This window comes from Hypanus sabinus, chromosome 2, assembly GCF_030144855.1.
Source record: "Hypanus sabinus isolate sHypSab1 chromosome 2, sHypSab1.hap1, whole genome shotgun sequence".
NCBI lineage: Eukaryota > Metazoa > Chordata > Chondrichthyes > Myliobatiformes > Dasyatidae > Hypanus > Hypanus sabinus.
Genome location: NC_082707.1, coordinates 194,339,422 through 194,357,127, shown reverse-complemented (window position 1 = coordinate 194,357,127; position 17,706 = coordinate 194,339,422). Strand labels below are relative to the sequence as shown.

The following is a 17,706-nucleotide window of genomic DNA, read 5'->3' as shown; positions in this document are numbered from 1 at the left end:
TTTAAAATCTACTTTCATATGTTAAACATGCACTGCATATACTAGTTTCACACTGGACCAAGAGGAGAGGTGGCAGTGTGAAATGTCAGGAGGATGTTATGAAAATGCAGGGTGACTTGGACAGGTTGGGTGAGTGGGCAAATGTATGGCAGATGCAGTTTAATGTTGATAAATGTGAGGTTATCCACTTTGGTGGCAAGAACAGGAAGGCAGATAACTATCTAAATGGAGTCAAGTTAGGAAAAGGGGAAGTACAACGAGATCTGGGTACATCAGTCAATGAAAGCAAGCAAGCAGGTACAGCAGACAGTGAAGAAAGCTAATGGCATGCTGGCTTTTATAACAATTGAGTATAGGAGTAAAGAGGTCCTTCTGCAGCTGTACAGGGCCCTAGTGAGACCCCACCTGGAGTATTGTGTGCAGTTTTGGTCTCCAAATTTGAGGAAGGATATTCTTGCTATTGAGGGAGTGCAGCATAGGTTCACAAGGTTAATTCCCGGAATGGCGGGACTGTCGTATGTTGAAAGATTGGAGTGACTGGGCTTGTATACACTGGAATTTAGAAGGATGAGAGGGGATCTGATTGAAACATATAAGATTATTAAGGGATTGGACACACTGGAGGCAGGAAGCATGTTCCCGCTGATGGGTGAGTCCAGAACTAGAGGCCACAGTTTAAGAATAAGGGATAGGCCATTTAGAACAGAGATGCGGAAAAACTTTTTCTCCAAGAGTGTGATGGATATGTGGAATGCTCTGCCCCAGAAGGCAGTGGAGGCCAAGTCTCTGGATGCATTCAAGAGAGAGTTAGATAGAGCTCTTATAGATGGGGGGGGGGGGGGTCAAGGGATATGGGGAGAGGGCCGGAACGGGGTACTGATTGTGTATGATCAGCCATGATCACAGTGAATGGCGGTGCTGGCTAGAAGGGCCGAATGGCCTACTCCTGCACCTACTGTCTATTGTCTATTGAGGGTATTTAACTGGGACCACTAATTTAGAGTAGGTTAAAGGATAAACTTATTTCAAAATTTGACTAAGGGATTTTAAGTCAGAAGATAAACTTCAGATTTTAATGGTGCAGGTTATAAATCTTCGTTTGGGAGCAGTAGCAAGACAAAAGAAGAAAAGATATGTGAAATCATTGATCAGCCACAATGTAAAATAAAGCAGCTGAAGTTTGGTAGCTAATCACAAATTGGCACACCATCGGTATTTCTTATTTTAAAATAAGGATGTCTCATTTCCTCACTGTCTTGGTGTTTATTTTTTTTACATTATCCATTGCTACTCACTATCCCCATTAAAATTTGAATTAAAATATTTCTGTCATTTTAAAATGTGTTAGAGATTCTATTTCTATTATGATTCACTGAGGAATTCAATGCCAAGATAATGCTCCATCTTACTTCCTAGTTAGCAATTAATCTTTCCAAATTTAATTTCATAATTTCAGTCACCAATATCAAATTTGATGTCTTCATTATTTGAATAAGGAATTTTATTTTTTTTCTAGTCTGTGACTAAAATTCAGTTCACTTATCTACAGCACATATCTTCTGCTGTCTAGCCCTGGCTTGTTGTGGATTTTCCTTAAAACTGGATATATACCAAGACTGCAGCCAATTCACCTTAATAATATCAAGGTGACATATATGTTTAAAATTTAAAACTTTAGAGAGAATTTTGCAATCATATTATTTTCTAATACTTAAAAGTTGAAATCACAATGTTGTTATCCTGTGGAATTGACCAAGACATTTATATGTGGGTGTGACTACTATTTTTCTGCTGTTATTCACACATAATGATGTTATCTCTACCTTATGAAAAGAAAATGGAGAAGTTATATTTTATGTAAATTGTGCCCTTTGCTTCTCAACTCTTATGATTGTGGAAAGATGTACAAAATTAAAGTAAGTGTCTCCTTTCCCCTTGTTAGTTGCACTTTTGTACCTTTTCTTTCCACTTGCATTTTGGAAGACATTTGGAGTAAGAGTTTAGTATCAGTGGCAATTATGACTAAAATGATTATACATCAAGCTGATTCAAGAATGTTCAGCCCTAGAATATATCCCTGCATTTCAAAAGAGAGCAAAGGTCATTCAGTTAGCATTGATCCTCAATAAAGCTTTTGGGTTTTAGATGAACACTTGTAATTGTTATTGAGAGCACTGCTTTCAATACTATAAATCCACACAAACTCATTCCCATACTCCGAGACCTGAGAGTCAACACCTCCCTCTGCTAGTGTTGATGCATGGTCAAGTGGTTAAGGCTTTGGGCTGGTGATTTGAAGGTCGCTAGTTTGAGCCTAAGCCAAGGCAGCATGCATGTCCTTGAGCAAGGCACTTAACCACACACTGCTCCTGCATGTTTATAGCTTATTGGCGACAGCTGGTGCAGTATGGACAGGACAGGACAAGACAAGGCAAGTGGATCCTCAACTTCTTGACCAATAGACTGCAATCAGTAAGGTTAGGTAGCAAAAACTCCATCACTTTTATTCTCAACACTGGTGTGCCACTAGGTTGCATCCTCAACTCCCTACTCTACATCCTGTATACTCATGACTGCTCTAAGTATGCAGATGATACCACCTTAGTGGGCTGTGTCTCAAATAATGATATGTTAGAGTACAGGAAAGAGATAGAGAGCATAGTAACATGGTAATATGACAACAATCTTTCCCCTCAATGTCAGCAAAACAAAAGAGCTGGTCCTCTGACTTTAGCAAGGGACAGTGCTCATGCTCCTTTCTACAGTACATCAACAATGCTAAGGTTGATAGGGTTCAGAGCTAAAGTTCTTAGGAATTAACATCAACAATAACCTATCCTGATCCAACCACATAGATACCATGACCAAGAAAGCTTAGCAATGTCTCTACTTCTTCAGGAGGTCAAAGCGATTTAGCATGTTCTCATTGACCCTTACCAGTTTTTGTCAAAGCAATAAAGAAAGCATCCTATTCAGATGTCATAGTGTCATACAACACTACAGAACAAAAACAACTCCTTCAGCCCATTTAGTCCATGCTAAACTATTAATTTTCCTAGTCCCATTAATATGCAGCTGGACCATAGCCCTTCATAACCCTCCCATTAATGTACTTACCCAAATTTCTCTTAAAAGTTGAAATTGAACTCTCACTACCCTGAGTGAAGAAGTTCCTGCTCATATTCACCTAACCCATGATCTCTAGTTCTAGACACCCAACCTCAGTTGAAAAGGCCTGCATGCACTTACCCTCAATTTTGTATACTGTACCTCTGTCAAATTAGCCCTCATTCTCCTATGCATCAGGGAGTAAAGTCCTAACGAATTCAACCTTTCCCTACAACTCAGGCAGTCAAGTCCTGGCAACATCCTTGTAAATTTTCTCTGTAATCTTTCAGTATTATTAATATATCTCCTGTAGTTAGTGACCAGAACTGCACAAAATACTCCAAATTAGGCCTCACCATTATTTGACGACTTTGGCTTCACATCTCAGCTCCTGTACTCAGTACTTTAATTTATGAAGTCTAATGTGCCAAAAGCTCTGTTTAAGACCCAAACCACTTCTGATGCCACCTTCAAGGAATTATAGATTTGTACTTGCAAGTCCATCTGCTCTGCCACATTTCTCAGTGCCAAACTGCACACCATGTGAAGCATACCCTGGTTTGTCCTCTTAAAGAGTAACACCTCACTTCTCTGCATTAAATTCCATCTACCATTTCTCAGCCCATTTTTCCAGCTGGTCTAGATCCTTCTGTAAGCTTTGATAGCCTTCCTTGCTCTTCACTAGGCCCCAACCTTGCTGAAATCCACAAATTTGCTGATCCAGTTTGCTACATTATCACTCAGGTCGATATAGAAGACAAATAAGAATGGACCCAGCACACCTGTAGCACATCACTTGTACCAGGCCTTCAGTCAGAGAGAACCATCTGCTACCACTCTCTGGCCTCTCCTGCAAAACTAGTGTCTAATGCAATTAGATCCTGAATCCTGAATGCCAAGCGACTGAACCTTCTTGACCAACCTCCCATGTGTACCTGGTCAAAGGCCTTACTGAAGTCCTTGTAGACAATATCCATTGCCTTTCTTTTATCAACTTCCTTGGTAACTTCCTCAAAAAACTCCTAAGATTGGTTAGACACAACCTACCACACAAAACTATGTTATCTATTCCTAATCAGTATCCGAATATCCAAATGCTTATATATCTGGTCCCTTGGAATACCCTCCAATATCTTGTCCATTACTGATGTCAGACTCACTGACATATTTTCCTGGCTTACTTTTTGAGCCTTTCTTAAACAATGGATCTATCACTGCTTGATATGGTAACTGCTCTGTGACTTCAAAAAAATGTAGAAAGTGTAGACACAGCTGTACACATCTCAGCCTCTCCTACTAGTCTCTGTATATACCTCGTTGTCTCAGTAAATCAGCCAGCATGAACAAAGCACCACACACCCTAGACATTCTCTCTTTTCCCCTCTCTCATCAGGCAGAAGATGTAAAAGCCTGAAAATATGTATCACCAGGATCAAGGAGAGCTTCTACCCCATTGAGTGGTTCCTTTGATAAGATGGACTCTTTAACTCACAATCTACCTTATTGTATACATACATCTTATTGTCTACATGCACTGCACTTTCTCTGTAACTGCATTCTGTGATGTTTTACCTGGTACTACCTCAATTCACTGTAATGATTTGATTTGTATGAACATTGGTACGCGTTAAACCAATAAACTAATTCCAATATTTTAACCAAAAGACTGTTTGTTTGAGAAAAGGGAAAGACTGAACAATGAACCTCTTAGCAAAAATAAAGAACATTAAATTGCATAAAGAGTGGAAAATTTGATAATAGTTATTAATTAAAATTCTAACAAATCCAGTGCAAATAAAAATAAAGGAAATTAATTGCGTTTAATTATCTTTTGAGTTTCATCATGTGTAATAAAATTCCTGTTCTTGATCCTTGAGTTTGAGCACAAGCAATTAATTATCAACCTACTTGTATTGTAGATTTTTGCCAGATCCCATGTTTGAATGGAGGATATTGCATTGGAAGGGACAAGTGCTGGTGCCCATCAAACTCAACAGGGAAGTTCTGCCATCTTCCGATACCTCGTGAAAAACAGACAACGGCAAAGACGTCACGTGCAGATTCTTCTAACACACAGTCTGTTTACACTCTCCCTCTTTCTAATCAGCCAGGTAAATAGTTTTATTCAATTGTCATTGTTGGAGGTGTTAGGGGTAAAGTTTTTTTTAATGCTTAGAGTGGTAAGTGCATGAATTGGGCTGCTGGCAATGGTGGTGGAGGCGGATGTGATAGTGTCTTTTAAAAGACTCCTGGATAGGCACATGGAGCTTAGAAAAAGAGGGCTATGGGCAACGCTAGGTAATTTCTAAAGTATATACATGTTTGGCACAGCATTGTGGGCCAAAGGGCCTGTATTGTGCTGTAGGTTTTCTATGTTTCTATGAATCATTCATGTTTATCTGGTGATAATTTGCAAAAGTGTGTGTCAACATTTGTGTAAGTTTTCTAGTCTGGAATTCCTGAAACTAAGCACAAACACAATTGATATTTCAATGTAAACATACAATATATAGGATTACCCATATATTTATTCCACAAGAAAACTCTTGAAAAAATTTGCTTGTTGTATGTACTCAGATACATGCAGGTATGAATTTTTGGATTCATTTTTAAGATACATTTTTGAGATCAGACCATTGCCAGTATTTATCGTCAACTACTAATGCTCACTTCCAGTAATGAGAGTTCTATTAATTTTGAAAACAAGAAGAGGGTAAGGAAATGAGACAACCTTACCAAATTAGATTAAAAAGAATCCAAAGATGTTTTGACTATATTCAGGGAAAAAGAGGAACCGGGGAAAGAATAGGGACCCTCAAAGAACAAAGTGGACATCTATGTTTGGAGCTACAAGGTCTTCAATGAATACACCTCCTAATATTTCACTGTGAAAAATGACATGAAATCTTCAGAATAAGGGACATTTAGTGGGGTTGTTTTAGGAACAGTCCACATTACAGTAAAAGACACACTGTATATTTTAAAACTATTTGAAGCAGACAGATATCTGGGGCCTGACCAGATATATTCAAGAACACTGTAAAGGGCTAGAAAAAAAACAGCGGGGCCCTGTCTGAGATAGTTGTATCATCGTTAGCCATAATGAAGTCCTAGAAGGCTGGATGGTAATGAATGCTGTGCTTTTACTTAAGAAGGGTTGCAAAGAAAAACCTGGGAACTCTAGACCAGTAAATTACTGGAGAAGATTCTAAACAATAAGATGTATATGTATTTGGAGAGGTAGAGTGTAATCAGGGATAGTCATCATGAGTTTGTGTCTCACGAACTAGGCTGATTTGCTTCATAATATGCAAGAAGGTCCTTGAGGGCAGGATAAAATGGACTTCAGTTCTATATAGTAGCTGCTCTGAAAGGTTAAATTACATCAAATCTAGGGAGAGGAGGCTCATTGGGTACACAGTTGGCTTGATAGTAGGAAGCAGAGAGTGATGGTGAAAGGATTTTTTTCTCAAGCTGGAGGCCCATGGAGACAGTGACCTCACCAATAATGAAGTGTTTTGAGTGGCAGGTTATGAATTGCGTTAAATCTCATCTTCCTGCTACACTGGCCCCTTTCCAGTTCACTTATTGCTCAAATCAGTACACTGATGATGCCATAGTCTCTGTGCTCCATTCCATCCTGCCCCACCTGGAATATAGTGCCTCATATGCCAGAAATGCTGTTTATTGACATTTAATATGTTCATCCCTCAGAAGCTGGTGGGTAAGCTGTCCTTGTTGGGTCTCAGTACCTCTCTCAGTAATTGGATCTTGGACTCCTTGATAGAAAGACATAATTAGTCATGTTGGCAGTAACCTCTCCAGCTCCATCATTGTGAGCACTGGCATCCCACAGGGCTGTGTGCTCAGCCCATTGCTGTTCACACTGCTTTAGCATGATTATGGAATTTAGGAAAGTGCAGGCTGACCACACTTCAGTACACATAAACAGCTGTTTCATGGGGAGAGTAAGGAGCCCCAAGTTTTTGGGAGTGCGCATAATGAAAAATCTCAACTAGTCCCTCAACACCACCTCTTTATTCAAGAAAGCACAGCAACATCTCCATTTCCTGAGGAGATTGAGATGAATGAGGCCACCACCCCCCCCCCCCATTCTAACCAATTTTTACAAGAGCACCATTAAGAGTGTCCTGACCAGCTGCATCATTGTCTGGTATGGGAATTGCAAGGCATATGACTGCAAGACCCTGCAAAGGATTGTGAGGACTGCTGAGATGATATTCAAGCACTCTCCCACTTATCTACGATACTTAAGCAGGAGCACTGTGTACAGTGGGCCCTTAGAATTGTCAATGATCCATCCAGCAATCTCTTTGACCCTCTACCTTCAGGCAGGAATGTACTGAGGCATTGAGACAAAAACTGCTGGGATAGGAAACAGATTCTTTCCCAGGTTGTGAGACTATTGAACTCCCTGCCAACTCCCAGGTCTCGCCACATATGAAGTGCCGACAGCATTATATTGTTTACTTTTTAAACTCGCAATGTAACTTCACTTTATTATTTGTTAATTTATTTGTGGTAATATTACTTTATGTACGAGTTGTGTACGAGTTATATGATCCGTGTTGCACCTTAGTCTTCAGGAACATTATTTCGTTTGCCAGTATACATGTATACAGTTGAAATGACAATAAACTTGAACTTGCATGGTGTATCTCAGGGGCTGGTGCTATCTGTCAACTATATCAGCCATTTGGTTCAGAACATACAAGGCATGTTCAGTAAATTTTCAGATGATACTAAAATAGATTGTATCAGTGACAGTGAAGATGGTTATCAAAAATTACAAAGGAATCTTGATCAGCTAGGTAAGTGGTCTCAGAATGGCAAATAGGGTTTCATTAGGGTAATTGCAAGGTGTTGCATGTTGGAAGATCAAATCAAGATAGGACTTGCACAATAAACAGTAAAGCCCTGGGGAGTGTTGTTGAACAGAAGGACTTTGGAGTTCAACTACATGTGTGATCTGCAAGTTCTTGGGGTGATACTCAGAGGTCAACAAGGTCTGAAGGGCAACGCAGATGGTCGAAGTCCAGAGGTAGAGGCCTGAAGGTTGAAGCCCCTGGATTTAATGTTCCAGAAGTCAGAGACCTGATGTCTTAGAGTCAGCCCAGGGACTGAACGTTGGTGGCCTGATATCTGTGAGTTTGAAAGTCCAGAGCTAAGAACTAAAGTCCCAGAGGTGGCCTGTCCTGGGGTTAAGCATATGTCTGCATGTGACTGGGTAGAATAGACTGTTTTACTGTTGTTTGTTTTGTTGTTTTACTGTTGTTTGTTTTGTTGTTGCTGCTTGCGTTGTTTTGACAAATATTGTGGGCATGCTATGTGCTGGAATCTGTTGTGGACTGCCCTCTGCACATCCTTTGGTTGGTTGTTAATGCAGATGATGTATTTCATGGAGTTTTTGATACACAAGATAAATTTGAATCTGGTTCCAGGAAGTTAAGAGTCATAGCTCAGCGGGGTGGTGAAGATGGCTTTTGGTATGCTGCCTTTCCTCAGTAAGGGCATTGAGTACAAAAGTTGGGAGATTATAGAGTCATAGTACTAGTTCCTCCCAACCACAATGGAAAAAGTCTGCATTTACCCTATCTATACCTCTCATAATTTTGTCTACCTCTATCAAACCTCCCTCAGTCTTCTATGTTCTAAGGATTAAAGTCATAACCTATTTAATTTTTGCTTACACCTCAGGTCCTCCATCCTTAGCAACATCCTTGTAAATTTTATCTGTATTCTTTCAACCTTACTTGCATCTTTCTTGTAGATAAGAGTCCAAAACTGCACACAATAATCAAAAATAGGCATCACCAACATCTTATACAAACTTGCTTTATGAAGGCAATGTGCCAAAAACCTCCTTGACAATGCTATTCGCCTGTGACATCACTTTTACCAAATTATGGGCCTGTATTCTCAGATCCCTTGGTTGCACAGTATTCCTTGGTGCACTACTATTCATTGTGTAAGACCTACATTGGTTTGTCATACCAAAATTAGGCTCACCAGCTTACAATTCTCTGGTTTATTTTTAGGGCTTTTCTTAAACAGTGGAACAACATCAGTTCAGTTCAGTTCAATTCTGTTTCAGTTTATTGTCATTTAGAAACCACAAATGTAATGCAGTTAAAAAATGAGAAAACGTTCCTCCAGAATGATATCACAAAAGCACATGACAAAACAGACTACACCAGAAAATCCACATAACATTTGGCAATCCCCAAACCAGAGTCCGGAGAGGCTGCTGCGTATTAATATCGCGCTACCATCTTAGCGCGTTCCCCGGAAAGGAGCACCAAAGTCACCAGACAAATCAAGACTACCCAGACACACCAAGTCAGGAGACCAACTTTAGCACCCAACAAACCAAGAACTAAAGCTACAAGACCTGCACAAAACCACATAGTTACAACAGTGCAAACAATAGCATAATTGATTAAAAAAAAAGACCATGGGCACAGTAAAAATAGTCCAAAGACTATAAGTTCGAAAGAAGGCACCACACAGTTTCCACAAGTCCTCAAGGTCCCGATAGACTCGTCATCCCATGCAGGCGGCAGAAGGGAATACCCTCGCTATGGACTTCTATGGCACCGCCGGACAGCCTCACAGACACAGCACACAACGAAAGCACCCCGACCGCAGCTGACTCTGAGTCCATCGAACCTCTGAGCCTCCAACCATCCCCTCTGGCACAGCTTCTCCGAGCACCATACTCTGCTGAGTGCACTACAAAGCCCTGCCGCCAGCCACCAGCAACGCGACCAGGAGGACTGGGAGCCTGGTCTTCTCAGCAGAGACCCGGACCTCACAGCAGCAACAGCAACAAAGATTTCCAGATGTTCCTCTGTGCTCCAACGTCCGTTTTTCATCAGATTAGGATTGCGCACAGCACCCCGCTTAATAAATAACAGATATCAGCTCTGGAGTGGCCGCTGCAAGCTGCGTCATGCTGCCATCTTGGACATAGTGACAAAGTGGATATTAGCTATCCTTCAATCCTCTGGTACCTCACCTGTCACTAAGGATAATTTAAATACCTCTGCTAGGGCTGATGCAGTTTTTGTACTTGCATCCCGCTGGTTCTGAGGGAATACCTCATCAAGTCCTCTAGATTATCCAACTTAATTTCCTCAAGACAGCAAACGCCTCCTTCTCTGTGTTCTGTATAGGGTCCATGAATTCTGTGCTGTTTTACCTCACTACTCTTGACTGTGTCTGTCTCCTGAATAAATTCAGATGTAAAAAATCCATTTAACATTTCCTCCATTGGTCTTGGCCCTACGCATGGTTACAATTCTGATCTTCCAGTGGACCAATTTTGTCCCTTGTAATACTTTTGCTCTTAACATATCTTTAGAAGTCTTCAGGATTTTCCTTTAGTTGTCTGCTAAGGCAACTCGTGCCTTTTAGCCCTACAGATTTCTTTTTTATCTTGTTCTCCTGCATTTCTTGTACTCCACAAAACCATGAGATATAGGAGCAGAATTAGGCTATTTGGCCCATCGAGTCTGTTCTTCCATTACATCATGGCTGATCCAGTTTCCCTCTCAACCCCAATCTCCTGCCTTAGGTTTTTTTTTGTATTTTCTCTCCTTTTAGAAAATGGTTAACTCTTTCAATTTTTCTACCAAAGTGCATGACTGTACACTTCCCGACACTGTATTCCATCTGCCATTTCTTTGCCCATTCTCCCAATCTGTCTCCTGTAGGCTCTCTACTTCCTCAAAGCTATCTGCCCCTCCACTTACCTTCATACTGTCTGCAAACTTTGCAACAAAGCCATCAATTCCATCATCCGAATCATTGACATATAACGGTAAAAGAATCTGCCCCAACACAGACCTCTGTGGAACACCATTAGTCACTGGCAGCCACCCAGAAAAGGTTCCTTTATTGCAACTCTTTGCCTCATGCCAATTGACACACCCCAATTCTAGCTTTATCCATGCTAGAATCTTTCCTCTAATACCATGGACTCGTAGCTTGTTAAGCAGCCTCATGTGTGACACCTGGAAGGCCTTCTGAAAATCTAAGTATGCAGTGTTAACCGATTCTCCTTTGTATATCCTGTTATTTCTTCAAAGAATTCCGACAGGCAAGATTTTCCCTTGAGGAAACCATGCTGACTACAGCCTAGTTTGGCATACATCTCCAAGTAACCTGAGACCTCATCCTTATGATCACTTACACCTTAGGGTTCTTTTACTTTAAGCTCGCTAATCAATTCTGATTTGTTGCACAATACCCAAACCAGAATAACTGATCCTCTAGTGGGCTCAACCATGAGCTGCTCCAAGAAACCATCTCGTAGACACTCTAAAAAGTCCCCCTCTTGGAATCCAACACCAACCTTATTTTCCCCAATCTACCTGCATAATGAAATCCCCATGACCATTGTAACATTGTCCTGGTAGCATGCATTTTCTATCTCCTATTGTAATTTGTATACCATATCCTTAGTACTGTTGGGAGTCTGTATACAACTTCCATCAGAGTCTTTTTACCCTTGCAGTTCCTTAACTCTATTGACAATGATTCAACAGCTTACGACCTTATGTCACCTCTTTCTAAAGATTTGATTTCATTTTTTTTAAACCAGCAGAGCAGCACCACCCCTCTTCATTCCTGCCTTTCCTTTTGAAAAATGTGTATTCTTGGACATCAAGCTCCAGTTTTAAATATTCTTTCAACAATGAATCAGTGATGCCTCCACCAGCTTTCATGCCAATCTGTAACTGTGCTACAAATTCATCTACTTTATTCCGTATACTGTGCACATCTTCAGCACTATCAGTCCAGTTCCCATTCTCCTGCCAAATTAATTCAAACCCTCCCAAACAACTCTACCTGACCAGCCCACAAAGATATTGGATCCCCTCTGGTTCAGATGTAACCCATCCCTTTTGTACAGGTCTTATCTTCCCCAGAAGAGATCCCAAAGGTCCATAAATCTGACCCCTGCTCTCTGCACCAGTTCCTCAGCCACACATTCACCTAACCAATTATCCTATTCTTCCCCTCATTGGCACATGACACAGATAGCAATCAAAAGATTACTAACCTGGATATCGTGTCACCTTATGTATTTATATTTATTGTGTTATTTTTATTATTGTGTTCTTTGCTGCATTCGATATGAAGTAACAAGTATTTCATTCTCCTTTACATTTGTGTACTAGAAAGTACATTAAACATCTTGAATCTTATAGAGTGTATAACATTATGAGGAGCATAGGGAAAGTGGATGTATTACATATTCATATACTAGTAGGCATAGATTTACACAGGATTTATTAAGAACCTGAAGAGCAACCTGTTACACAAAAGGTGGTGCATATAGAAAATGAACTGCCAGAGAAACTGGTTGAGGCAGGTACAGAATAACTTTAAATGTCAGTTGGGTAAGTATGTGATAGGAATAATGCGACTAGTTTAGTTAGGCACTTTGTTTGGCATAGACCAGTGGGCTTGAAGGGTTCATTTCTGTGCTGTATACCTATAATTGCCATTGATGGTGAGCCACCTCAGAGCTGCTGCAATTCTACCAAATGACATGTTATTGGACAGGAGGTTCAAGAATCTGTACTGTGTCAGATGATGTATTTCCAAGTCAAGACGGTAAGCAGTTTGGAGGGGAACATGCCCTGTTAGCCTTGTCATACAGCCATAGAGTCATATAGCTTGTGAGTTCCGTGCCTGCCATGATACTGAGCTCTTCTTCCAATGCCTTCATTTCTAAGGCCACTTCTTTGGCAAGAATTCTACACCCCTTACTGATGACCCATTCTCCCATCTTTAGCCTTCCTCCTCTTCGGGACACCTGGCTCTGGTTCTCTGCCTGCTCTGGATCTTTTCATCTCGAATTGCTGATGAGGCATCAACCATCTCAACTTCAGTACTCTTCTCTCCTCTTCGAACCTTATCCGCTCTGAATGCACTGCCCTCCATTCTCTCCACACCAATTCCAACATTACCATCAAACCACTGAACAAAAGAGGTGTTGTGATGTGGCGGACTGACTTCTACCTTGTTGAGACCAGATGGCAACTCTCGGACACCTCCTTATACCTACCCCTTGAAGAGGACCCCATTCTGGACCCCATTCTGCCTGCATGCCTCAAATCCATTTTATCCCCCTTGGGTTTTGTCCCTTCCCACCGACATCCACAACAATTCTCATGTTCTCAATCTCCTCAGTAACTTTCAATTCCCTGGCTTTGACTGCTTCATTTTCACCATGGATGTTCAGTCCCTATACACTTCTGTTCCCCATCAAGAAAGCCTTACAGCTGTTAGCTTCTTTCTTAATAAATAACCAACCAGTTTCTCTCCACCACCACCCTCTTCCATCTGGCAGAACTGGTCTTCAAACTTAATAATTTTTATTTTGGCTCCTTCCACTTTCCCCATACTCAAGGAATAGCCATAGGCACCTACATGGGCCCCAGCTATCTCTGCCAAATCATTGGCTATGTGGAACAGTCCATGTACCAAGCCTTCCCTGGTAATGTTCCCCAACTCTTCCTCTGCTACATTGACAACTGCATTGCTGCTGCTTCATACACCCTTGCTGAGCTCATGTATTTGAACAACTGTCTCTAACTTCCACCCTGCCCTTAAATTCACTCAGCCCATTTCTGACCCCTCCCCTTTTTTGATCTCTCTGTCTCCATTTCTGGAGACAAACTATCAACCAACATCTTTTATAAACCTACCAATTCCCTCAGTTATCTTGGCTATACTTCTTCCCACCCTGTCTTCTATAAAAATGCTATTCTCTTTTCTTAGTTCCTTCATCTCTGCCACATCTATTCCCAGGATGTAGTCTTGTCCAGGACATCAGAGAAGTTCTCCTTCAAAGAATGGGGTTTTCCTTTTTCCATCATTGATGCTGCCCTTACCTGTATCTCTTCCATCTCCCACACATACACACTAAACAGTGATAAGAGTTCCTCCTGTCCTTGCCTACCACTGATGAGCCTCCACATTCAATACATCATACTCTACAACTTCTGTCATCTCCAAACGGATCCTACCACCAAACACACCTTTACCTCCCATCCACTCTCCTCTTTTCACAGAGATCGTCCCTCTGTGATTCCCTTGTCCATTCATCCCTCCCCACTAATTTCTGTCCCTGGAAGTGGCCAAAGTGCTACACCTGCCTATTCACCTACTCCCTTACCTCCATTCAGTGCCCCAAACAGTTTTTCCAGGTGGAGCAACACTTCACCTGCAAATCTGCTGGGGTTATTTATTGTGTCTAGTGCTGATGAGGCTTCCTTTAGATTGGTGAGACCCATCATAAATTGGGGAACCGACTTATTGAGCACTTCCGTTCCATCTGTCCAACTTCCCAATGGCCAAACATTTTAATTCCAATTCCCATTCGCATTCCAGAAGCCATTCCATGGCTTCCTCTTGTGCCATGATGAGACTATGCTCAGGGTGGATGAACAACAGCTTATAAACTATCTGGGTAGATTCCAACACGATGGGATAAATATTGATTTCTCCTGTTAAAATAAAAGTTCCCTCCCCCCCACCCTCTGCTTCTATCCCCCACTTTGGCCCCTTACCTCTTCTCACCTGCCTATAACCTTGCTCTTGGTCCCTTCCTCTTTCCCTTTCTCCTATGGTTCACTCTCCTTTCCTATCAGATTCCTTCCTCTCACCAGCCATTTATCTGTCCTACCCATCTGCCTTCACCTATCACCTTCTAGCTGCCCATCCCCTCCTCTCACCTTTTTATTCTGGTGTCTTCCTGCTTCCTTTCCAGTTGTGAAGAAGGGCCTCAGCCCGAAATGTCAACTTTTAATTCACTTCCATAGATGCTTCTGACCTGTTGAATTCCTCTAGCATTTTAGATGCAGGAAATCCAAAGGATCTTGCTTTGGAATTTGTAGACTTTGTGTTTATTGGTTCGACTTGTTCATGCTGACTGTTTTTCCAGTGAGCTTGTCCTATCTATAGTAGTACATCATGGGGGTGGGGTTAGCCCTTTAAGCTCCTCCTATCTATGCACTTACTAGATTGCTTTTAAATATTCCTAATATACCTGCCTCAAGCACTATTTCTGGCAACTTTTTCCAAAAACGCACCACCATTTGGAAGAAGAAGATATACCAAATAAATGATATGATATACCAAATAAATCTCTTGCTACTGATCCTAAGCATATCCTCTCTTGTTTTTAGCACCACCTCCTTGGGAAAAAATATTATGTGCTTCCACCCTGTCTTCCTCCCTCATTATCTGATATACCTCTATCAGCACCACATTCACCCCCCAATCTCTTATATTCCATGGAGACTTGGTCTGTGTAATTCAATTCCCTAAGTCCAGGCAACATCTCAATAAAACCTTTCTGTACTCTTTCTATTTTAAGTACATCTTTTCTATAATCGAGTAACTGGAACTGAACATGACACTCAAAGTAAGGCCTTACCAACATCTTGTATCATAACTTCCATACTCCTATATTTAATGCCCTTATTAATGAAGGCCAGTATGTCAAACATATTCTTTACCATCCAATCTGTGACACTGCTTTTAGCAAACCATATACATGTATTCGTAGGTCCCTCTGTTTCACAACATTTCCCAGGACTCTACTATTCACTGTAAAAATCCTACCATAGTTTGATCTCACAAAATGGAATGCCTCATATCTATCTGGATTGAAATATACCAAACTGGATAAAATTTACCAATCCTCAGTGCAATACCATCTGAAAGCTTACTAGCCATGCATTCACATCCAAATTGTTTATATAAATTACAAACAACAAAGATCCCAGCAGTGACCATTGTGACACACAAGACGCAGGCCTCCAGTTTGAGTAATGACCTTTGACCATCACCCTCTTCTTCCTAACACTGAGCCAATTATGAAACTAATCTGCTATCTTCTTTGCCTTCCATGTAATCTAACCTTCCAGACTAGCCTGCCATGAGGAACGTTTTCAAATGTATTACATAAGTCTCAATAGACAGCATCCACTGCTCTACTCTCTTGGTTACCTCCTAAAAGAATTCTAAGTTATTTTGTCAGGTATGACTTCCCATGCACAAAATAATGCCTACTGTTCTAAGTCAGACACTTTCTCTCCAAATGTTGGTAGATCCTGTCGAGCAACTTACTCATCACAGATGTCAGACTCACTTACTTGTACTTTCTTGGCTTGTTTTTGCTAACCTCTTTAAACAATTGTACCACATTAACTACTCTCCGGAACCCCGTTTGTTGCCAGAGATGAAGCAAATGCCTCTGTGAGGGCCTCTACAATTGCTTCTGTAGCTTCCCACAAGATTCAGGAGTGCATCATGTCAAGCCCTGGGGATTTATCCACCTTAATGCACTTTAAAGCCTTCTTTACCTGCTCCCTGATCATCTGTGTGTGGTCCTGGACTACTTATTTGCTCCATTTCTTTAGCTTCCATCATTTTTCCTATAGTAAAAACTGAATAAAATGTTCATTAAAAATCTCAGCATTGTTCTTCTTGATGGTAAAGATTGTGGATTTGAGAAGTGTTGTTAAAGTAGCCATGGTTATTAAAAAAAAATGTTGTTAGAAAACAAAAAAGAGAAATAGAAAATATAACCAAATTAAATTTTATAAATTGAACTTGTGACGGCAGTTCAAGATAAGCGAGATCAATAATTTTAATACATTTTAGAAATGGCACACACTTGAGCCAAAACATGCTGATGGTAGAAGGAATGGATATTTAAGGTGGTTTAAGGTAAAGAAGTAGGCTGCTTTGCCCTTACTTCTGCACTCATTTGCACAAGAGGAGAGTAATCTTTACATTCTTGACTTGTGTCTTGTAGATCATAGAAAAGCCTTCCTGGGGTGAGGACATAATTCACTCTCCAGAGGATATCCAACCTTAAACTTGCTCTTGTAGCTATGCCATTAATGTGGGTGGTCCAGCTGAATTTACATCAATAGTGATCCCCAGGATATTTGTGTTGGAGTACTCGGCAATGATAATGCCATTGAATGTCAAGGGTAGGCAGTTAGATTTTCTCTTGTCAGAGTTAGTCATTGCCTGGAAATTGTTTGTTACAGATGCTACTTGCTGTTTATCAGCCTTGGTCTGACTGTTGAAAGTTCTTGGACAAAGCAGTTTGCTTCATCTGTTGGGAACTATGAATAGAAATAAGTATTTGTTAAGATGCTGTCATTGATTAAGATGTTCACTATTAACCCTATGATGAAAGCAGTTGAAGATGATTGGGCTTAGGTTTCTGTCTTGAGGAATTCCTGGAAATCGAATGATTTACATTAACACACCATAGCTATTTACCTTTGTGTGAGGCATGATTCGAGACAATGAAGTGCTTTCAGTTTGATATCCACAGATTTCAGGCTTACCAGGGCACTTAATGCTTAATTACTGCTCACCTGAAAAATGAAAAATGCCTAAGTGTTCTTCCCATACCTAGGTTAAGAACATAGAACATAGAATAGTACAGCACAGTACAGGCCCTTCAGCTCACCATGTTGTGCCAACGCTTAAACCCTGCCTCCCATATAACCCCCCCACCTTACTGACTAGTAGTCT

The 17,706-nt window shown here is 40.9% G+C and overlaps 1 protein-coding gene across 2 annotated transcripts in view; it reads left to right on the top strand.

Annotated features, from left to right (window-relative positions):
* Nucleotides 1–17,706, top strand: part of LOC132389583 (latent-transforming growth factor beta-binding protein 2-like) — a 408,009-nt gene that overhangs the window by 127,443 nt on the left and 262,860 nt on the right. For both annotated transcript variants that reach the window (XM_059962068.1, XM_059962075.1), the window contains exon 6: nt 5,028–5,219. In XM_059962068.1, the coding sequence (XP_059818051.1) occupies nt 5,028–5,219 (192 nt within the window). The remainder of the gene's footprint in view (nt 1–5,027; nt 5,220–17,706) is intronic.